The following is a 25,452-nucleotide window of genomic DNA, read 5'->3' as shown; positions in this document are numbered from 1 at the left end:
ATTGTTATGTGTCCAGAGCTGTTTTGCAGTTTTCCACTGCTCTTCAGAGAGCTTTCTGGAGCTCTATTGGACTCTTTATGAGCCAACCACATATAAAGAATGACCACCTTTTCACAAGGGACACATTTTTCTTTCCTTTAAAAAGTTTTTCTCATAGAAAGGTCTACTAAAGGAAATTGTACTCTTTTAAACCACCTGCCACTATGAAGATCTCTTTTCATGTCTCCCTAGAATGATCTTTATATACAGGTTTCACTGTTTTAAAAACTGTCTAATATTCCTTGAATGCAAAAATCCTTACAACATCAAATGGGCAATGTTGATATATGCTCACCTGAAGAACATATCTCTCCCCATCAATCAGGGTTTTACTGCACGTCACCTCTCCCGTCGTGGCATCGATGTAAAACCGTGACTGCGTATTCCCGTCTCGGATGAAGTAGCTGAGCTCCGCGTTGGAACCCACATCCTTGTCTGTCGCCATCATACGGCAGATGAAGCGTCGCTCTCCGGGGTCATCCATCGCCGGGATGGTTACGGTCGAGGCGGGGATGAACTTGGGATCGTTGTCATTTTCATCCTCGACGGTGACCACTACTTTAGCGATGGACTTAAGGGATGGGATGCCATTGTCCGAGACCTCAACCTATGGAAAAAAGGAAAAAGACAGAGAAAGAGAATTGATCATTAATTAAAATTCATGAATTGCATGTGTCTTTAGATTACGGTACAAAGAAGGTCCATTTATGCACGTAGGTCTTGTATTCTAGAGCTAGAAGCTAGAGAGCTAGAAGAGCATTAATTCATATCATTTCAGTATAGTTAATGCCCTTCTGGATATAAACAGATGTTTTTATTTTTTTATTTTACTTGTTCATTCAAGCGAATCCAGCAGGATATAACTCGAAATCTACCGAAATAAAATAAAATTTTGAAATATTTGAACCTTGAAAAATGAGCCAAACAAAATGAAAGAAATTTCAGAAGAATGAAAAGAAGAATGCAAATCCTCTCCAGAAAAAAATTCTGAAGGGTTGCAAAGAGAAAGAAAGGTCATCTATAACCAGGCATTTTGTTTTAATCTCCAAGACTCCTCTGTGAATTGATCAGTCCCACATATAGACTTTCCGCGATGGCTTTGTTTTCCTGTAAATAATCTAAAAGGTGTGGAATGTCACTTTGGGTCACTTCTCTCTGCCCACAAGTGAGCGCTGTCAAGACTCTAAACTCTAAACCACCTCTGGGAGACCATAGGAGAGCCTCCGTCAAACAAAACTAGAAGAATATGACCCAATTACAACCCTGGAACAATAAACTTTGACCATTCCATGGAACAAAATCCATGGTATTTTCATTCAAAGGTCGCATCTCAAGGGCCATGACATTTTCAAGATTGAAATCCTTTTCTTACCAAAAGACTTTGGATGACTGTGATAAGGAGATATATATATACCGGTATCCTTATTTATTCACTTCAGGTTCTACAGACTAGTAAAAAAAAATGTCTTATATAGAGCAGTCACAATGAGCTTAGGACAAAATATATTTCATACATCCCGCAAACTTTTTTCTTTATAAATTCAACTAAAATAAACTAAAGTGACTTTAACAAAATGTCCAGATACAGGAATGAAAAAGAAAGAAAAAATTCATCACAACATCAACGTTTCGCAATTCACCTATTTTTTTTACAATCAAACAAGTCATCTCTCTCTTTGCGTATTACATTTATTATTGCTTTTTACTCATTGCACAAGGACAAAACTTGCGATGATCACAAACTGTTTCCCAATTCATCACAATAAAAAATAAGAATATTTTCTTTTGAATACAGACATGTTTCCCCATGGTAAAAAAGAAACAACTGACTGATTTCCCCAAAATATAGAGAGCCACCGCCAAACAAAATATCATGCATTAACCTATACGCCTATTCCTGCATGTAATACACAGACACTATCTTCATAACCACTACCACACAAAGATGGCCGGTGAACAAGTGTTACATTTTCTAGGATGTTATCAAGTTGAACTATTATTACATATGGAGAAAACAGATCATTGCTTCTTTATCTCCAGCAAGAAATCTGCTCTCAAAGTCACTTTCCAGATCACCAAGGTTAACCTCTTGACATGAACATGAGAAAAGCAGACGCGGTGGACGCCTTAACTTGACGGTCGGCCAACTACGACTCCACTTTGGCAACGCAACAATACAGATAGATTGTTGGATCAGGGATGTTATTGTTAAAGCACAGATGCACCCCAATTTCTGTCATTTTTTTTTTTTACAGATAAGCAATGGGATATTTTGATAAATCTAATGAAGAATCTCTAAAAAATTTAAAATGTAGTTTGGCTCTTGATGCTGAATTTGATGACATCACAATTAGGAGAAATAGCAAACATCATATTAAACAACTGCAGTATTTACAATCTTAATCATGACAGCTTACCAAAATCAGTCTGTATAAGGGTGATTTGGCAATCGGAAGTCTATATAGTTCTCTTACCAATGCTACATGAATCGCTAAACAATGATGATTTTAGAAGCCTACATTAGGAACTAACACTTTAATTTGAGAGTTTGTTCACTGTTTATTATGTTTGCATGACATTAAGTCATCTTGAAAAACCAGGACAAACTAACAACACTCCCTTAAACATGACGGACTCCTTTGTTAATTTTTAGAGACAAGACGATTAATCATGCTTTGGCAAATTCACACCTACACTGTATTTCCTGTTATGATTTTTTTTCTCACTCTGAAGCCTACCTCATCCAAATGATAAAGGTCACAGATTATGCAACTATAACCAATGCTACATGTACTAGAAAATTAATCAGAGAGATAGAGATAGAGACAGTGAGAAAGAGACAAAGACAGATTGGTAATTATGTTGATAAACTGGTCAGATGCAAGCATATATGCCTTCAAATATTTGCCAATCTCCAGCTAGCAGATGACATGTTGGTTACTAAGCAACACAGTGATGCCTGAGGCAATTAGAACATGACATCTTCATCAGAAGGTTGAAGACTAGAAGTGGAAGACGGGAGATGAGACGGTACAAATTAATAAACTAGGAACCAAAACAACACAAACACTAGAAATGTCATCAAATAATCAACATTACAAGATAACTATGTAAGTAAGAGTAGAGGAAAAAAATACTTTAACTACCGGTACTCCCAATGCCGTTCTGCGTATAATACTTCTACTTCTTCTGGTAATTTTACTTCCAATCTACAAAAAGAGAATATATCTATCCTTTTAAAGATACTATGAAATGATCTTCATTATATTACAGAACCTAAGTTCTATGTTGATAGGATAGTTAGAGACAGCGATAGAGAAAAGGAATGGTAAGGACTTGGACTGAGAGAGGGAGTGGAAGAAAGACCAGGGATAATAAGTCCCTAGAGAAATAGAGCAAGAGAGAGAGAGAGAGAGAGAGAGAGAGAGAGAGAGAGAGAGAGAGAGAGAGAGAAAGAGTGACAGAATGAAAGAGTGCAAGAAAGAGGCAAACAAATGGTAACAGTAACCATTCTATGGTAATATGTAAGAAAGAGTGATGAAACAGAAATTAAGAGAAATAAGAAAGAGGGAAAGACAAAGAGAAAGAGAAAGAGGGAGAAAGAGGGAGAAAGTGGGAGAAAGAGAGGGAAAGTGTGACAGAAGAGAAAGAGAGGGAGAGAGAAAGAGAGTGACAGGAGTAAAAGAGATCAAGAGACATGGAAGGCAAATAGAGATAGCAATACAGAGCTAATCAAGATCAAGAGAAAGAGAGATAGAATCTATCTTGAGCTTCATGTCCACGGTTGCGTCTCTCAACTTGTATTTGATGGCCGCCTAATGAGACATCAAGTCACAACTTGGCAATGTTTGCTCATCAAGACTGCACATAGCGGTGACAGCTTGAATTCACAGCTAGTTATGTCCCACTAATGTCTCCTTAGTCTCCACAAGCACACGCTCTATCCCCCTCTATCCACAACTAATCTCAAAATCTATTGCCATCTCACTCACATCATTTGCAGGGTGTTCACACGAGAGAAAATTTATACAAATGTTCGTACAACAAGAAGTTATACAAAGAAATGTCCCATACAGAATCATCGTTTAGCGAAAGGAGCATACATGCAAGATAAGTATCCGTATATCGTATTAGAATAATTTAATGTACTCTTAAGAAACTAGTCTTGGTGAGGTTAATTGCACCCAGTGTTTAATGCCGTTTTACACCATGAGCATTGCTCCAGCATTCAAATAAGTGCTAGCCGCCAATATAGTGGTTGTATGGCTGTCACATGACACAATGGTTACCCGGGCAACAGATTTTGAATCTTTATCAAGACTGAACCCTCTGTTGCACGTAAACGGTTTTGTAATGCAGCATTCATTATACCACATTTACAGTCAACATTTTTGTTTCTCAAAATATATATCATAGCTAGATATATAGTTATGCCCAAAGCATTCTTGCTTGTCTGAATGGAGGACTGTTTCAGCTAATCTAACAATCTCTTGCCGTCCCACTCTGATCTCTAGGACTCCTTGATGACCACACCGAGTGAATGCATCATGTCTCAAGCACGATCCATCGATTGCTGCAATTGGATTAACCCTCGGGTATTCTTTATCACATCATTCCATGTATAGGAATAAAAGAGAATGAAAAGAGGGATAAAAACAAACCTGTTAAGTAACATTCAATATCATCTGAATCCTTTGGGTATTCCCCATGGACAAGCCAAATGATCCTATTAGGAGTGGATAATAGTTATCAAGGAGAGATATATCAACACTCATGAATGCTTAGAATACTAGAGATCTTGAGATTGAGGCCATTTGACACAAAAGATTCATGAATACGTGCACAGTGGTATGTTGATCTCGCTCAAGAGTCAAGACCACCGATACCACCATGAGTGCATGGTGGGTGTTGCTCTGTTGCTAAAGCACATTGGTTTAGTGGTTGGAGCAGGGGTCTCAGAACCAGAAGGTACTAGGTTCAAACTTCATCAGGACACTCCTTAATCCAAAAAAAAAGGGATTAATCCTCAAATACCTGTCCATTGCATTACATACATGTAGGAGGTGGTATAAAAGATGTCATCTATATGCTCACCTACTAGTTTAAGCTGAGCATGAAATTCAATGGGGGACATTCTTAACGGGCCTCCCAAACTTCACTATGAACCTGCAAATATGAAAATATAGGCCCTGGTATGCACATGGACCCCATTTTTTTTTCTACATATATTCCCCTTCCCCAATAAAAAAGAAAGCTAGTCGGAGACCCTGACATGAGAACCTGGTAATCTTTCAGGCTCTCGGGTAATGTCCACATCAATTGCTCAACCAACCTAAAAACAGGCATAGGGAAACGGCTGTATGGGTCTGACTGAAAGACTAGTGACTGCTTAACAAGACAAGGTAATCAAGCCGCACACGGTCTGCTCATCTTATAATAGCTCCACCGACCCAGCAACCGACTCCAATCGAATTACAGGCCAAAATGTCATCCCGGATCGGCTACATACACGCAGGAGTCTCACGTTCGATGGCACAGGTTGGTTAACCGCTACCAAGAAAGCTCTCTTTTTAAATTCAACTCAATTCAGAGTCTGATTATGTTAGTGTTGCGTACCAGTCAAGGATGTTCTTGCGGTTCCTTTGACCATTATTGAATTGCTGAAACATAAGAGCAATTTTCTCCACTTTGAAATCATGTAGCATAGGTCAGAGGTCGCAAATATTCCTCCTCTAATCAAATGAAATTATATTTGCTAATGCATGTGTTTGCATATTAGATGTTACAAATGCAATTACATTCCTCAAGGTAAGTCCACAAGGGACCTACTTTAAAAAAAAAAGTCCTAATCCTATCTGAGGGACGGGATACTGGATGTTAAATACCTTATCCAAGGGCCTGTACATAACATGTATACCATGACTTAATATTCCAACCTGCATTTTTTCTTCCAAGATCACTGCTTAACTCATCAAGTGCTCAGCCTTAGACAACCAAGGCTGGCGTCAATGGAAAATGTGTGTTGTACCATAATCAGTTAAAATGAAAAGGGCTAACAACGGCTTATTCTCCATACTACACATTGTACATACATGCAACTAGATTCTCTCAATCTTAAAATCATAACCTTCCAATAGTTCTTCATGAATGAACTCCGTAGAGAGCGTCTGAAGACAAGCGAGCCTATTTTTGGCGGGCGGAGAAGAAGACGAGGCCTGGTAACCTCATTAAATCGGTGATTAGTACAAGCCCATGGGTTCCTAATGAAGTTATAATCAATCCCACTGCTTTCTAATTCCATTCGAGTATTGTGTCCCTTTTAATGAGCGAGAGAGCATGACAAGGGGATGAATATCTTAATAATAAAACACTCTATATTGATTAACCCCCATGTAAATCAAGTCTCTTGAGTGCCTCTGCCTTCCATGAAGTCATTCAATTACATAATCTATCTTAATTTTGCTTGATCATGCTCTGCATATACAGGATATGTCTTCATCTTTTTGTTTTAATTGCAGGCATAAATTGCTGAATTCATCTTATCTCCAGGTGGTAATGAAAAGAATTCACCACTTGTATTGGAAACCACAAACTGCCACTGATTGCTTTTTAGAGACAGCTATTTTTGAAGCAGAAACCTGAGCACATTGCAAAAATTTAACATTGTGGATTAATAACTTTGCAACAAGAAACTTACACAAATCAAGACCACTTGTTGAAGTCAAAAAATATTCAGGCTTTACAATATTCTTTGTCGCTTTCCCAGGAAACATGTCTACATATTAATTTTTTTTAATAAGAGAGATAAGTTTCATTTAAAAAAAGAAATTCCCAAATATCCCCTATATACGGAAACCTTGTCAATGTTTTGGATAATGTTACAAGTTTTCAGCAACATAGCTCTCTTCCCTTTATCTAGATTCAAACGCACTTTCAAAAAGAAACAATAAAGACATCATGTTTTGCTGAAGCACATGAAATCTAATCTCATATTCTATAATTTCATTTCGACTGATGACGCCTCTGACAGGCGCAGTGGAGTTTGATAACACCAGCTTAATCATGGGGAATCTGTGAGATGTTCAGGGATACCCTTCTCATGTTCAGACAAAAACACCATCAAAACATCACGTGATGATGAAACGAATGTCACAGTTCTCACCATGACGTCCGCCGAAATCGGGACACCGCTCTACAGGGGCCGAACATGAGCGTTGAAGCAAGCAAATAAGTCCACACCTTGCATGCGCCCAAGGCTGCATTCTAACTACAAACATTTTTGGATCCAACAAACATTCTCCCCTTTTATGGACCATTGTTCTTAAATTTGTATAATTTTTAATTCCCTTTGAATCCCTTTTGCCTTTTGAAATTGCTCCAAAAATGTTTGCTTAACATTATGAACATGTGGGTAAGAGCAAATAAATACCATCTCACCTATTCAGTGATTGCTCAACTAATGGTGTCCTTCCTTTCGTGACAAAACGTGTACAATATTAATGCATGAATGTTATTTCTAATAACATATCTATATTTTCAAGAGGCAAATAGAAGGAATATCTCAATTTAAAAAATCTCCCCTCAGATCAAGAACAAGAGGTGCGCAGACGCGACAATCTCATCAAAGGTTTCCTATCTTTATTATCTGCAGTTCTTTTCTTTTAGTATTAGATTAAGATATTTCATCGAATTGTATAAATAAAAACAGTCAATTATCACCTTCATTACTGCTAGTGTAAGAGGAAAATGAATAAATCTTATTCTGGGGGCTGCATTGTTTCTATTGATGCAAATGGAACTTAAAAACAATCCCTGACATGCATTTAACCTTTTCAGTGTCGTAGGCGGCAAACTTACCCAAGACTTAAATCTTGCACCCACTATGTAAGGATTGTCCTCCAAAAATGGGTCATGAATCATCATAAAATTTTAAGGTTACTTTATGAAATTTTTGTTAACTGTGTGATACTTTTCATTTAACAAAATAACACTTTCATTTTATGCTTCGTTCTATTTCAGGTTGAACATATCAATCAACTGAAAAATGTAAGACATCAAATACAGGACATTGACACAGCAAGGTAATACGTTCATGTCTAATATGGATGTTGTATGAACTCATCTCTCCTCCCACAAACTAACATCAATCTTGAATGTTATTTCGGGTCAATGTCGCTATTCATAAGGACCGCTATTCATAAGGTCCGCTATTCATAAGGTCAACTATTCATAAGGACCGCTATTCATAAGGTCCGCTTTTCATAATTGGAGAAAAGGGTCATTATTCATAAGGGTCATTATTCAGAAGGACCGCTATTCATAATCAAAGAAGAGGGTCGGTATTCATAATAGGAGAAGAGGGTCGCTATTCATAATACGACATGAGGGTCGCTATTCATAAGGGTCCCTATTCATAATATTACAAAAGGGTCGGTATTCATAACACAGAAAGAGGGTCGCTATTCATAATACGAAATGAGGGTCGCTATTCATAATACAAAATGAGGGTCGCTATTCATAATGGAAAATGAGGGTCGCTATTCATAAGGGTCATTATTCACAAGGGTCATTATTCATAATCAATGAAAAGGGTCGCTATTCATAATAGGAGAAGAGGGTCGCTATTCATAATACGACATGAGGGTCGCTATTCATAATAGGAGAAGAGGGTTGCTATTCATAATAGGAGAAGAGGGTCGCTATTCATAATACGACATGAGGGTCGCTACTCATAATAGGAGAAGAGGGTCGCTATTCATAATAGGAGAAGAGGGTCGCTGTTCATAATAGGAGAAGAGGGTCGCTATTCATAATACGACATGAGGGTCGCTATTCATAATAGGAGAAGAGGGTTGCTATTTATAATAGGAGAAGAGGGTCGCTATTCATAATACGACATGAGGGTCGCTATTCATAATAGGAGAAGAGGGTCGCTATTCATAATAGGAGAAGAGGGTCGCTGTTCATAATAGGAGAAGAGGGTCGCTATTCATAATAGGAGAAGAGAGTCGCTATTCATAATAGGAGTAGGGGGTCGCTATTCATAAGAGGAGAAGGGGGTCGCTATTCATAATACGACGTGAGGGTCGCTATTCATAATAAGAGAAGAGGGTTGCTATTTATAATAGGAGAAGAGGGTCGCTATTCATAATAGGACATGAGGGTCGCTATTTATAATGTGACGAGAGGGTCGCTATTCATAATACCGAAAAAGTCCAAATGACATAAGCAATAAACTAAATGTTAATAAGAAAGCGACATACTGGATAGAGGACACCCAATGGCTACAGCGTAGGCCGGGGTGGGGGGGGGGGGGGGTAGGCCACATGGTCCCAAACATTTGAAGAAAACATTTATTGAAAACTCACATTTCTGAAGAAAGAAAGGCGTGCCTAAATAATGAACGTGTCCCATCATTCCGGTCACCAGCCCCCCCCCCCCCCAATCCAATTCAGCCCGACCACGCTGCGCCATTCGGCCCACCCTCCCGGCAGTATTCCCTTGGTACATGTACATATTTGCGACAATTCTCGTCCAAGTTGTTCATAGATGGCGTGGCCTGTGTCTGTTCAAGGGTGGGGGCGGTGGGGTTGTATCAGTGTTGCCTTCAAGGGGTTGATCTATCATGTATCTTATCCTCAGCAAAGAAAAAAAGCGACATAGAGGGAGTTGTAGGGACTTAAGTTACGCGTACTCTAGATAACACTGAGTGGGGGGGGGGGGGGGGGAGTCGGGTGAAAAAGGTGGAAAGACAAGGAAATGGCGCTTAGTGACAGTAACTTTCGACCCACGGAATCAAAGTTAAACGTTAAAAAAGCCCCTGCGATGCAAAGTCAAATTTGTAATTAACGGTAGGGGGGCCGCTTCTCAACTCTTATTTTGTCCTTCATTTGGCTTCAGCTCATATAAACTCGCTTGAGCTTGTATTTGAGCTCATGTTGGTAGTAATCATGGACAGGTGCGGCAATCCTGGGCCCGATAGGAGGACACGTCCCCCATGAAATTTAGAAATATAGCTAGAAAGATATATAGCATTCAACATTGCAAAGTTTTGCTTGGTCGCTACGCCCCCTCGCCCAATAAAACAAAACTATGTATGATATGACACTCGGCCCACGCTCCCGGCCGTGATTTATCCATGGTTGTTGCAATAATTTTTATTATTTACTATTTCTACTAACATTATTGTGTGCTATCACAATCATGATTGTTTCATTTTCCCTTTAAAGCAGGCGCGTAGCCAGAGTCGAGAATGGAACAACGAATCGTCTTCTTTCTCTAATAATTTCATTAAACTATGCAAGGTCAAAGCTTCCGCGCCTCGCGCGGGAGGGGGTGGGGGAACTCAAATCAGACAAAGAAAAAGGGTCGAGAATGGTACAACGAATCGTCTTCTTTCTCTAATAATTTTATTAAACTATGAAAGGTCAAAGCTTACCCGCTTTGCGCAAGAGGGGATGGGGGGGGGTGGGAACTGAATTCAGACAAGGATTAATAATCAAGAATGGTACAACAAATCCTCTTCTTTCTCTAATAATTTAATGAAACATCAAAGCTTCCACGTTTTGCGCGGGAGGGAGGAAACTGAATTCAGACAAGGATTAAGAGTCGAGAATGGTACAATAAATCGTCTTCTTTTTATAATAATTAATGAAAGTTCAAAACTTTCGCGCGTAATGGGTGTGGGGGGGGGGGAGAACAGCGAGCTGCCCGAATATGAATTTTTGATATCTTTTCTCGTTTATCTTGGTAATAAATAACACTTTCACAAAATACATATTATGCTCAAATTTTTGCTCGCTCGTTTCACTTACTAGCCGAATTGTGAACTAGAAAAATCCCTTTTCGGGCAAGAGGCTTTAGCCCCCCCCCCCCCCCCCCCGATGAAAATGTCAAAAAAATGTATATCTTAAAAACGGGGAATGTTTATATCGGACAAGAGACGTTAAGTGAGCTTGCCCCCCTTTCCAAAATTGTGCCTGCTTGTAGGTACCGGTATTGTGCTTCTAATATGACCTTGTCAGTATTGGTATGTTGAGTTGAAAAAATGGTCTGCGCATTTTTCAAATTTCCGTTCCCCCCCCCCCCCTATTGGAAAATTCTTGATCCGCGCCGGGGCGTACTGATGGGGGGGGGGGGGAGGGGGCTCGGTAGGTAGATACTAGGCTTATGGTCAGGTCCAATCCCGCTCAATTTTTTAGGTCCATAGGTCCAATTATTGTCGTATAAACAATTACTAGTTTCTTAAATAGCAAGCTAAAATGGATAATGGGCCTGCTTGGCATACTTAATATCTCAGTGGCGTAGCCTGGATAAGATCAGTCGGGGGCAGGGTGGTGGGGCAAGATGTCCAACAAGGAGGACAATTTACGATAGGACTACATGTGTGTTATGTTTTACTTTTTTTTTTCGTCACCACATGAGCTCTATATAATTATCAAAGATAACAGATAAAATATAACTACTTTAAAAAGAGACAACTATTCAGGGCTATATGACGCCCCCCCCCCTACAGGACCAGGAACGTAGCCACGGGGGGGGGGGGGGGGGGGGCAACTATTAAGAATAGCGATCCTAAACTTCTATTATGAATAGCGAACCTCATTTCTTTTTATGAATATCGACCTTCATTTCGTATTATGAATAGCGACCCTCTTCTCCTATTATGAATAGCAACCCTCTACTCCTATTATGAATAGCGACCCTCTTCTCCTATTATGAATAGCGACCCTCTTCTCCTATTATGAATAGCAGCCCTCTTCTCCTATTATGAATAGCGACCCTCTTCTCCTATTATGCATAGCGACCCTCTTCTCCTATTATGAATAGCGACCCTCTTCTCCTATTATGAATAGCGACCCTCTTCTCTTATTATGAATAGCGACCCTCTTCTCCTATTATGAATAGCGACCCTCATTTCATATTATGAATAGCGACCTTCATTTCTTATTATGAATAGCGACCCTCTTCTCCTATTATGAATAGCGACCCTCTTCTCCTATTATGAATAGCGACCCTCTTCTCCTATTATGAATAGCGACCCTCATTTCTTATTATGAATAGCGACCCTCTTCTCCTATTATGAATAGCGACCCTCTCCTATTATGAATAGCAACTCCTATTATGAATAGCGACCCTCTTCTCCTATTATGAATAGCGACCCTCTTCTCCTATTATAAATAGCGACCCTCTTCTCTTATTATGAATAGCGACCCTCTTCTCCTATCATGAATAGCGACCCTCATTTCATATTATGAATAGCGACCCTCATTTCTTATTATGAATAGCGACCCTCATTTCGTATTATGAATAGCGACCCTCTTCTCCTATTATGAATAGCGACCCTCTTCTCCTATTATGAATAGCGACCCTCTTCTCCTATTATGAATAGCGACCCTCTTCTCCTATTATGAATAGCGACCCTCATTTCGTATTATGAATAGCGACCCTCTTCCCGTGTTATGAATAGCGACCCTTATAAGTAATGAACCTTATTTCGTATTATGAATAGCGACCCTCTCGTCGTATTATGAATAGCGACCCTGATTTCATATTATGAATAGCGGTCCTTATGATTAATGACCCTTAATATGAATTATGAATAGCGACCCTCATCTCACGTTATGAATAGCGGTCCTTATGATTAACGAACCTTATTTATTTATGAATAGCGACCCTCTTTTGCCATTATGAATAGCGGACCAGGAAGTACGGGAATTTACACGTTATGAATAACGGTCCTTATGAATAGTGGACCTTATGAATAGCGGTCCTTATGAATAGCGAATAGACCCCGTTATTTCATCCAATGACATTTTACTGTATCAAAAGATGATGCTAACCCCCTCCTCATCTAGTCTACACAAACAGACTATATTCGACACTTAAAGAGAAATACATAAAGACTAACTCTGACGGTCCCTGGCTATGTCAGGAGTAGCTATAGCACAGGTCCTATGGAGTGCAGAAGACTGTGCAGGTCCAAGTAGTCTTGCAGTTCAGACATTCAATTACGCATTACAACTGACCAGGGTCTGTGGCTGCAAGCTACCATCCATCTACTTCAAACAGCGTGACGACATTCAATTAGAACAAGAGCGGCGAATAGCACAGGTAAACTTTGATGTTCTCTTGTTTTTTTCTCTGCCAGCAAATAAGTGTTAGATTGTGAAAGTGCAGAGACCTCACTCTTGTTTCATCTTCATTCTACCGTCTTCATTCTTCTCACATTATTTCTTACCCTATACTCATCTTCTTGGCTGTGAGCAGAATTGTGCCAATTGTTATTCATAGGATTTTTTTCAAGAAATAGGGCCCTGCCTGACGGACACACTAGCAAAAAGAAAGATGGACCCCTTTTTTTTGTAAAACTTCTCATCAACAACAAGTTACAGAGTATAATATAATGATTGGCTGCAAGCAGAATTGCGGCAGTTGATATTTCATAAACAGTTTTTATGGAACGGGGCCCTGCTACTTGTCTTCCAGCACCTGCCGATGCGGTATCATATGACAAACATGTTGGTAACCTATAGAGGAATCCAGTCGAGGAATTACACCAAGTAACAAACATGTCACAAACATTTAATTGGGGATGTTTTCCAAACATAACCCAGTCCACTGAAGACCCAAAACAGTTCCACCGAGACCCGTCAATGGGATTCCAGAGACCGACCGATGTCCAATAAACTTCGGAATCGTGACCTAATGTCAATGTCACGAATAATAACCTTCCCCTAAAGATTTGAAATCCTTCATTTGAAACCCTGAAGAGAGCTATGTTGTCACTAATGTTTCAGTCGTTTTCAATGTTCCTACCCAGAAAGTCTCACCCCAAAGACACCCTGAAGATGTAACAACGCTTCCCGAAGGGCCGCTGAGGAATGATTTAGAAGGCATCAGGTGACATATGTCAATACATGTTATGGATGATCTGTCACAGACACCTACCAAATTTAGTTATGGATGTATTGTTTTCAGTTCTTTCTTTTTAAAGCCTTGTACCTTACTCCTTATTTACAATAACTCACTAACCCTTACAGTGCCATATGCAAAAACATTAATATTTATCATTCCAAGTTCTAGAAAACAGCTGAGCATTATCAATATTTCTAATTTTCTACCCATCTCTTCCATCCTTCTATCTTTCCACCAAGCTTTCAAAAGCATCTATCTTTCTATCTTATGAATCCCTTTATCTTATTGCCAATCCATTGATCTCTCCGACAATCTGCTGATCCCTCACCTATCGTTTCATAGCTTCATCTTTCCATATCTCCATCCATCTATCGATCTTTCCACCCATTCACTCCGACCCGCCTCCACAATAACCATGGCGATGCTGCAGACGATTCCCTCGCTAGCTAGCAGACAGGCTGGGCCCACTTTGAGCCATTACGCGGTACCCTGGTATCTTTCAAGACGACCTTTATGACAACAGCCAGTCCATAAACCTACAGGATTGACTCTCCCCTGTCACGATCCATTGTCACTCAACATGTTTTCATCTCGGACAGAATTCCTAAACACATTATTATCCCTCTTTAAATCCCTATATCAAGAACCATCTCGCTTTCCTTCCATCTCAACATCTTTCACATTCCTCCTCGGTGGATGTTGGAAGAGGTCTGGTTGTATTTCAACGGTTTTGGTTGCATTTTCATCCATGTATGAATATTTTCGTCTTACTATCACCCCACCCCTCACTCCCATCCCCTAAGCTCTGTTATCCCACTCAAAGATTGTGGAGGATTTGTCCGATTTTCTAAGCAGAAACTTTGAGACAACCTAACAAAAGAACAGGATTATTTTTCCTCAGAATGAAGACCAAAAGGGTCTTGTTTTGTTTCCATTACAGGGTTAATATGCAGCTGACAAGTATGATGATGTATTGGTTTGTCTGTCACTCTCTCTTACCCCCTACCAACTCAAATAAAAAACAAAATAATCCTTTCATCTAACCTGCCATTCCTTGCCTCTTTCCCTTCTCAATTTTAAGTCCAAAGTGCCACTCTCTTACCTTTCTATTTCCATTTTTTCAATCTTTCAATCATCACTTATCACCCTGTCATTTACTTATTTAAAATTCTTTTGAATCATTATTGCTTTTTATGTTTACATCTTACTAAAGGTAAATGCCAATTCTTGTAGCCACCCACCTCCCTTATTTATATGGATTACAAACACCAGCAAAACATATTATTTGCATAGTGATTTTCGTGTCATGCTATAAGATCATCATACTTGTTACATCAACTTGCAAATGATTATAGTGTTAACCCATTTTGAAATATATCATGTACAAAATTAGTAGCGTTCTGGGCTTTACCCTCAATTAATAGTAGGGTTAAAGACATTTTAACAGTTCAACAAAGATTATAATGCATGCATTATACCAGTGTGCAAAGTAGTGTTACATGAAACTTAACGAATGTGACCCCCCCCCCCCCTCCCCCTCTCTCTCTCTCTCCCTCTCCCTCTCTCTCTCTCCCTCTCTCTCTCTCTCTCTCTCTCTCTCTCTCTCACTGCTCCCCACTTGCAACTAATTTTCCTCTTTTATCAACAAACTACGAAGGTTCTTGATAGAAATGAACAAAATAAATACAAAGATGATCCCTTTATGAACATGGTATCACAGTAAATCCACTGTCAATATGAAATTGATAGCAATACTATATTTTAAAGAAAAGGCAATTTCCGGAACATGGATAACATAGATAAGCTCTGCCATGCCTTTAAAATGTGGATTATTTATTCTGTCCCATGCATGCATGGCTTTACGGAGTGAAAACCCACATATTTTCATGATTCGAGGGGTCAAAGTTTGCATATTTACCACCTCATGATAAGACAGGATACATGATTGAGAACCTTTAGCAGTGTCATATCACTCTCCCATCCTAAGAATAAAAGTCTTGCACCTTGTCAATAGCTAGGTTCACATGAAAGGCTGTAAACTTAAAGTTAAGTTTTAAAATGTTAAGATTATTTTGTAGTTAAGGACAATGTGGATGCACTCATGGTTTAAAAACTTAAAAGTTTACTCAACATTTTAAACCATAAAAGGTCTTATGGTTGGCACTCAAAGTATTGTGGCATGCAGACACGATTTACTTAGATTTTTTGTCAACTTGTAGGTACTCTTACCGGTACTACTTGCTTGGGTTGCAGTTTAAACCGACAAGCTTCCATTGTTACGGTCCTATGTGAACACACACATTTTTGATATTGTAAAAGTTTGTTGTATTATAAACTTTATTTATTTTTTAGATTTAAAATTACAATGATACCGTGCAAACATATCTAGTATTCAAGATAGCATCGCGAGGGGCGGCCAGGCACCAGGCAGCATATCAACGCAGATCATGTTTTACGTGAGGGCTCAATATGATCAGCTACAGCGCAGGTAGAGTGAGTGAGAGGTGTCAGTAACGTCAGGGAAAGTTATGAAGTTATACCACAGCTCCTAACCCCAGACTTGAGACCGAGTAAAGGAATGCGCGGCTACCGCATTTTCGTTCCATATGGGAATATGGGGTCTCAGGGTTCGACGATTGTTTGTGAAATATAACCGGGCAAACTGTGAATGCTAAACAAAAACAAGGAACGCATGAAACAAACATGAAATTAACTCGGCATTCCAACGCATTTAGAAAAGGTGTTGGAGTGTCAATTACTAATCAATATAAATATAGTCTCCTAAGAACCAAAAGGGCATTAACTTGTATCATTCAACATGAAGTTAGTATCCTTCTTGCTCTCAATGGATGGATGGAACTTTCTTCTGCATTGTGTGCCACAAGGGAGGATGCAGTCTCAGGAGTCAGAAAGTTGTTGTTGAAATATGACGAGAGGAAAGATGAATACATCGCAAACAAAAACAGATGGAACAAAGATGACATTTATGCTAACATTCCAAAGCATTTTTGAAAATGTGTCAAGTCATCAACACATATCAATAACAAAACAGATGAAACAAACATGAAATTTACCACAAATTCCAACACATTTAGAAAGTGTGTCAGGTTATTGAGGCCCTATCTTTACATTTTTACTGTTTGTTTGTATTTTACTGTCAACACTGAAATAGCTCAATGTAAATTGTCCTTTTCTCTTTGGAATTCAAGCAAGTGGTGTACGGACTAGTGGTATCCCATGAGCATTTGCAGTGGGGATATGGTGGTAAACCACAACGTAAGGCCTAAACCAATAAGGATGCAGTTTGCGTCACCACACAAGTTATCAAAAAGTTTATCCATTTGCTTTTAGCAAAGCATGACCCCAAAGTTACAACATCATAGATCATAGATCTAAGGCTGTATATCATTAGACTGCAAATAAGTGCAAAGAGGATTTTATTTTTTGTTTCGATTAAGATTTTTGCAAATTCTGAAAGACAATCAAAAGTGAATAGGAAAGGATAAAGAAAGAGAAGTACAGACTGAGAGAGTGCTCAGGGGAGAGAGATGGATGTTGAGAAATCAAGGGAGAGAAAAGGAGGTGAAAAGGGAAAGAAATTGAATAAATATTGGATACATTGGGGTGGAAATGGATAAAACAAGATAACAAAATAGAAAATGCCAGAAAAGAATAAAGTGATGTCAGATGTGAATGAAGATAGAGGGAGACAAAGAGACAGAAATTTTAGCCTGAATTCTTGGACATTTTGGTCTCTACGGCCAACAAAACAATATTTTCAATGAATCCACTTGCCAGGTGTTCATATTTTTAAGGAAATCTCCCAAAATGACAGAAAAAACAAACTTCTTTTATAAAAGAAGTCACTTTCCGGCCCAGAACTACAAAGGCCAGGTAAATAAAGCTCAGGTCTAGGCTCTAGCTTGGGTTTGGTCCTTTAGTCTCTAGGCCCATGGCTGTGTTCATTAGGTTACAAATGTATTTTGTTTCACTTAAATGCAGATCTCGTTGCTGTTTCTAAAAACAATCGGAAAGAATACAGAGGCAGCCTGGGCTAACAAGTCTCTCGAGAATATTGAAGGGGAGAGAGAGAGGGAAAGGGAGAGAGAGAGAGGGGGAAAGGGAGAGAGAGAGAGAGAGAGAGAGAGAGAGAGAGAGAGAGAGAGAGAGAAAGAGAAAGAGAAAGAGAGAGGTCAGAAATACAGCGTAATAACAGAGAATCAGCTATCAAGAGGGTAAAAAGAGAAACTGTAGTTTGCAAAGTTAATGCTTTTTCAAAAGTTTATCAGCCATGATTCAAACAAACATGACTCCCTATCTGGACAATTCTCTTTCACTGTAATTACTAATAATTTGAATTCTCTCCAGAGCAGTTCATATGAAAACAAATATAAGATCAAATCATGATTCAATTACCACTTTTCTATAGTGTGTGCTAGAGTATAAAACATTATTTTTTATTTATCATTGGAGTTGAACCAAAGCTTCAATGCACACAAGTTTCACAAATAAATGGATTTATGGTATCTAATATCTATCTAATCACTTGAAAGAGAAAGTATATTTCAGTTTGTTTGATTGATAAGATGGGGACATGACAACAACAACAACAAACAAGGATGGTCAACGGGAGAAAAAAGATGGCCAGAAATAGAACAAGTTGAAGGTCAGCCGTCAAAAGACTACGAGAAGATCTTTCTCTAATTGTCCAACCGTCTTTACTTCGGTCTGCTCCCTGCTGCTCAGCTATGGCTACCCGCTGGCACAACCAATCCGAGCAAACATGGCCCCTCCACCATAACTTGTTGCTAACATGCACGCCTACACGCAGGCGCCTTTCTAGTTCTTTAATTTCTCATCCGGTAATGTGTCAAAGTATTTATCGCTACCAGGTTGTTATTTGCTCAATTCAACTTTTGCATGCCTAAACTTGAAGAAAAATGAGGAAAAGGTGTCAAACCTTCGCTTTATTCTACTCGCTACTTGTCTACAGCTTGCAAATTTTTCACAACAGCACTTAATGCTACGGTCACAAATGTTCGTACGAACGATTCGTTCGTACGAATCTCCCTGTTTCTACGAATTTCAGAGTTCGTAGAGATTCGTAGATGGGGCATAGTTTCTTACGTCCTTCTTACGGATTTCGTACGAACGCCGTTTAATTCGCAAGAACAACTTAAGACCTCCTTGAGAAATGAAGTGATTTTCGGTTAAACAATGGCCCTAGAAATCGTACGTTTTTCGTAAGAACGCCTTGAGTTCTTCTCACGTCAGACTTACGCCAATTTTACGAGTTTTTGTTCTCGCAAGGTGGTCGTACGTGTAACTCACGGCATTCACAAGTCATTCGTAATAAGATCTTACGATTTTGTTTAAATATTTGGTCGCGCTGCCGTTTACTGTCGAAAATTCTATGACTGTTGAAAGTTTGATATTTCACGATGACAGTACTGCCAAGAAGGCTGCAACTGCAACTGAACCTCTATCAAGTGATTCTTGAACTTGCTGTTAGCATATCTATTACTTCCTTTATTATAAAAGCAATCGTGTTAACCGAAGAAGTCAACAATGTCTTGCTCTGTGGTAGCATCAAAGTCATACTTCTCCTTTCTTAGTTTCCCCATTACCTCATCTTCATCGCTATCAATCTACCGTCTTGATGGTTCTCCCTCCTCCTCGTCGTCGTCATCTTTCACCGCCTCCTCCCGGTCGCTTCCAATGGCCATCATTTCTTGATATCAGGCGCGCCGGAAGCAGTTTGGGATTGGGGTGGCAAACATTCCAGGGGGCTCACCTTCCCATGCACGTAGCCAGAGTTTGATGTTTGGGGGGGGGGGGGCACATACATGTAATCTATCGAGGTCAAAAAAGAGGTCTAAAAAAGTTCAACCGATCCTGGAAATTTTTTTTTTTTTTTGTTTGTTGGGGGGGGGGGGGGGGGGGGGGCTAGGGCAGAAGGAAAATTTGCATCACCACCACTCTTACATTTTACATGCAGGCCCCACGGAACATTTTTCAAAGTGGAGTATTAACGATCAGGTTAGAGTGTAGTGAGTGAAGCGAATGAAAAGTAAATTGGCGTGGGTCCCAGGGGCTTTGGACCGGCGGGGGTCAAGGGACTAAGCCCCCGGAAGCTCATGGTTTTAGGCATTCAATTACGGTCAGATAAGCATATTTAGATACTTTATTTGTGTCACTGGCGGGTCACTAATTGTCGGGGGTCCAGGGGGCAGAGCCCAGGGGTTTTGGGTATTTTATTACGGTCAGATGGGCACTCCGGGGGCCCGCCTTAGGGCCCGTTGTGGGGTCCAGGGGGCAGAGCCCTCGGAAGCTCAGGGGTTTTAGGTATTCAATTACGGTCATAGCATCTAGGGTCCCGCCTTAGGGCCCTTGGTGGGGTCCAGGGGGCAGAGCCCCCGGAAGCTTTGTGGTTTTAGGTATTCAATTACGGTCAGATGAGCATCCAGGGGGTGGAGCCCCCGTAAACTCAGGGTTTTTTGGCATTTAATTACGGTCAGATACATCATTTGTGACATTGGTAGGTCACACATTTTTATCTCTTTTTCAAAAAAGGTGAAGGGGGCTCGATCCCAGAGCTGTTCTGCAGGCCCTGACATGAAGGCTTCTAAATAAGCATATTTGTATGCCAAGCTGTTAATTTGGGAATTAGTAATTTTCCAACAAACGCATAAAAAGGTATGATTTACAAACAAATTGAGAAAAAATACAGGAAAATCATGTCATTTCAGCAACGTTTGTAAATCACTGGTATCGAATTAGAAATACCCTCCCCCGCCAATTAGTACGCCAGCGTTCAGGGGCTCATGTCTTCTCACCACTATAATAAAGAACACACACACTTTCCCATCCTCTTACAATATTTCCACGATATGCGCTAATCGCATATATTATAAAAACCTCCATTGAAAAATGTAGGGGCAAGCGTAATGTATACCAAATTTAATTCCTGTTAATTCCTTTTCTTTGAATGGAATATAATTTATATGTGATTCAATTCAGGTTTTGTTCTTTTTGTATGTTCCTTTCGTTGGGGCGAGTGCCCCCCCCCCCCCACATTTCCAGCGCCTCTGCTTGATATTGTTGTTGCTGCTCCCCTCCTTTTTCTCCTTCCTCCTCATCTCTTTCCTTACGTTTGTTTCCCTTCCCTCTCTTTCCTCTAACAGATTTCCCCTTTGGTCCCATATTGCTTCGACAGGAGATGCACCCTCGACGAACACTATGAACAGAGTGAGGATTTGAACTTCGCGCGCTTATAACCGTTAAAACTCAAAATTTGCATACAGTGTGTACGTAGACATTACGAGGACCTTACGAACGCCTTACGAGCGCCAGGATTCGTTCGTACGAAGACCATAAGAATCTCCGCTCGTAAGGCGTTCTTACGAACGCCGTAAGAGCCCTCTATGAACAACTTGAGGCGTTCTTACGGTCATCGTAATAATTTCAAGAATTGTCCCTCGACCCTACGAAATGTACGAAGATCTTGCGTGGTTCTTACGATGTAATTACGGCGTTCGTACGCCAGCCTTACGAAGAAAGGGTTTTGTACGATGTTAAAAAAAATCTTGGACAAGACCATCGACCAATTTGCGATCTTACGAACGGTCTACGAACGGTATACGAACGTTTGTTTCGTACGGCCTTCTTAAGAAGATCTTACGAAATGGTCTGAAATTTGTTCGTACGGCGTTCGTAACAGCCCGTAAGGGTATTTGTGACCAAGGCATTAATTCAATGTAAAGTCACATAGTTTACAATCTTTTATATTTTCTTTCTTCTTTATTTCTTTTTAATCTGGTTTGAAAAACAGGAAGTATATTGATTCACTCATGAAGAAAACAGGACTTCTTCTCACTGCTACTAAGTTGTTTTAGAAGCCACAAAATATCAATTTTTAATCTTCTTTCCATCATTTAATGTCTACATGTTGCAAAGTTTCTGTTTATGTGTTACTATAGCTAGTATTAGCTACTCAGCTAGATTTTATTTTTTTATATCTCAATTCGATTATATACTCTTCTTGTGATTCAAACAAATTAAATATGAAAGCTCGATGGAAACGGTTCTCAGTACCGACAACCATAATTTATCTAGATCAAATACAAGTGCTTGATAGCTCTTGCTAGTTTACACGCAACCCATCCTGGCCAATCACGATTCTATTCCTTCATCTTAAAGATGTCTGTAGCTTTGAGATGGTCAGGCTGTCAATCATTTGCTAAGAAGGCTGGGTAAGGTCAAGGGTCATGAGCAAGGTTGGGGAAGACGTCCTAAGCAGAAGGGACTGGCACATATGGTGAAGCTTGGTTTGATAGATGGAATTTGAACCATGAACCAGTCAAAGCAAGACAGTCAAGTTTGTGAAATATGTTCAATTATAAAACTTGGTGTTTGTTGACAACACCACCTCAAAGGCTCAATCAACATTTTGTGTCAATGATAAATCTTTTATCTGAAACAGAACAGTCCATGGTCACTTTTAAACATGTCTAAATCATGTCTCAGATGTAATTATTTTGAACTGTAGGGGACATAGGGCCCATATAGGATGTTCCAGCGAAGAGCTCTAACATAAAAACAGCTCATTAATAAAATTATAAAAATATTGCCAATACGGCAATGCAAGTCATGTCATTGCAAGCAATTAAAAAATGAAATAATTAGAAATATCTGAACCATAAAAGGCCTCTATATAAGCTACAGGCATTACTTTGTTATTCTAATTCCCAGGATACCACAAATAAACACATTACAAGCCTCTAACCTGATGTAGTTTCATCTTTATTTTTTGTTATATTTAAGAAATAAATGCCTGTTTCAGCTCAACATATCAAAATAACATTAAGGCATTCACAGGAAAATAAAGAGGAATTGTGGAGTTTGGTATACTTCCTTCAACATGAATCCATATTTTACAATGATTGATATATTTTGGGATTCCGCTAGCACGTGATTTCTCCATAATTGAGCGAGAGGGGCCATAATTTTTGCAGCTTTGAAAGATTTCAATCCACTTAGCTTCCATAAATCTCTTCAGAAATTTCACCCCTCCATCACCTTACCACCAATCTGCCTGCATGTCAGTTCCCCCTATAACGCCCCTCCAGCTATAAACGGGTACTGTCACGCACCCCTCATGGGCGAACACAAGCCCTCCTACGAGGCCCACTGCCTTTAGAAAATGTCAAAATAATCCAGAAAATTTACAGCAACTTGGGTCAGGTATGGACAAAAATAGAGATAAAGCAAAGAAATTGAGAAAGAGACACTGGAATATTTCATTTCTCTTTGGGACACGAGAGTACTCTGGTTCCTCGAAGGCATTCAAGATCTGTTTTCATTAGTCCAAGTTTTCAAAATAGCCCACTGACTCTGATCCAGAGAAATTAGCCTGATCACAAAGAGTTTGAGCTAATTCCCAGTGAAAACACAAACAACAGTCTATATATATTTCACCCTTGCACTCTGAATATTACAAGCTCTACTTATTATCCCAAGCAAAATAAGGCTTGTGTTTGAAATAGCCCACTTTTTCACTAAATACTCAAGCTAATTTGCTTTTGAAAATGAACTTGGACTACCGGTACTCCTTGCTCTAGACTCTGGTTGAAATCGTTGAGCAAAACTTTTTTTCCCAAAAGAGCCAACTGGTCTAATTAATATCTCAACCTAAAGCTAGTTTGGTCTAATGAAAACAGGTCTCTTGTCTTTCTTGCAAGGATGAATATTTTCATGTGTATCATTGTTTTGTGAATAAGGTCAACATATTGTGAGTAAGGCCAAAATTTAAAGCTCTTGCTGATAATGCTGGAATGTCATTATCAAGTGCCCATTTTATTTTGTTTTTGCAATGTACCAAATTTCGGGGGATTTATCTCTATTTCATGATTGATCATCACCATGTGCCAACCCTTTTGACTTTAATAAGAAATCATTCAGAATCTGTAGGGAGAATGTTGGTAGATTATGGATTAGGTGCAAACCATTGCAATCAATTTTGACCGATCTCTGTGGAATTACATTTGAAACAAACAGCTTATTCTCTTTATTTCTTTTCAAAGATGATTGTACATCGATGATTCAAGAATCATGACTCAAATAAGAAAATCTGCAGACAAAAAAAAAGATTTTGCTGTAACTTAGAATGTTTCTCCAAGTTACGGGGCCTTCCAAAAAGCATATCGTCCTTTATTTCTAATAAATATTTATATATATATATATATATAAATAAATATTTTTTTTTGGTGGGGGGGGGGGGGGGGGGGGTCAAAATCATTTTTGTTCTCCATAGTTTGCTTTCATGTATCTTAGTGAGTGAATCATATCCATTCCATTTGCAAGAAAAAGTTTAGCTCAAAGTTTATAAGGGGAGATAAGTTTGCAAGCACAAACTTGAATCTAACATTTCACAAAATTTGAGACTTCAGCCAAGCCTACATCAGTCTGACCATGGTCAAAGGCACATGTGGCTATAGTCTACAAAACAGACCATGTATGACTGACAAGTCTACTTATGCCTCCGAAGCAAACAGAGATCGAGCCTAGCTCCAGATCAAACTTGGGGTACCTGACAATCAAAGTCAATGTCCAGCTTCTTGAGGTTAGTGAAAGAATGTGCCCCTGACTTACACGGTTTAGGCATTGATATCAGATACACTCACACATGTGTTTGTGTGGGAGTGATGCACAATACTGCCAGAAGGATGCCTCTTTTTTCTAGAGATGTGTACAGCAGTATAAAGTCTACAACCCTTCTTGGTATAGCCTTTATGTAATTGTAAATGTGTACTTCAAATCATAAATGTAGATTTAAAACGAGGTCATCATAATCAGTCTTCGGGGGAATCAATTATTTGTATGAGGGTTGGGGACAATTCCTCAAAAACATATGACACGGGAGAGAGAGAGAAAAAAACGGACGGGGTCCAGTTCATAGAAATTTTTTATTAGATATTTCCAATACATTCACTTCTTAACCATTCCTCTAATCCTTTTATGTATTGCCTAACTTCTCATTTCAGACACAAAATATGTCATATTCATGAATATCATTTTCATACAGAGCTGACTGAAATGTATAAGCAAAATGCTGTGTCTACACTCTAGGCCTGCACAATCTATCTACCATTCCTATTTTGCTTTTAGAGAGAGAGAGAAACTTTCGGACATATGCAGAGATGGTCTTTTCCGCAACTAGAAAGGAGGTTAGGGGTCAAAGGAGGGACAGATAAGGCAAGACAATTGTTTGACATGTGTCACAACCCTGAGTAAATCTTGGGAGCTAAAAGTGTCCACAAGTACCCCCAGTTTGTATATAGATTGGACTTGGTCTCCAAAACAAATTTTATATGACGCCATCGCAAAACAAATCCCACCGTGATCCCTTTTTTAAGGTCGAAACCATGCCGAGGCAATAATGAAGGGTGAGTAGTTATGAAGAGGAATTGAAAGTTTGAAGAAAATATCTAGTTTCAT

General features: G+C 39.4%; 1 protein-coding gene across 2 annotated transcripts in view; it reads right to left on the bottom strand.

The window, feature by feature from the left end:
* The window catches only part of LOC580257 (protocadherin Fat 1), an 82,195-nt gene that overhangs the window by 40,211 nt on the left and 16,532 nt on the right, over positions 1-25,452 (bottom strand). For both annotated transcript variants that reach the window (XM_030980581.1, XM_030980582.1), the window contains exon 3: positions 335-646. In XM_030980581.1, coding sequence (XP_030836441.1) covers positions 335-646 — 312 coding nt within the window. The remainder of the gene's footprint in view (positions 1-334; positions 647-25,452) is intronic.

Source organism: Strongylocentrotus purpuratus, unplaced genomic scaffold (genome assembly GCF_000002235.5).
Source record: "Strongylocentrotus purpuratus isolate Spur 01 unplaced genomic scaffold, Spur_5.0 spur5_scaffold_11, whole genome shotgun sequence".
Classification (NCBI taxonomy): domain Eukaryota; kingdom Metazoa; phylum Echinodermata; class Echinoidea; order Camarodonta; family Strongylocentrotidae; genus Strongylocentrotus; species Strongylocentrotus purpuratus.
Note: the sequence above shows the minus strand (reverse complement) of the source record. Positions and strands in the feature narration are given on the sequence as shown.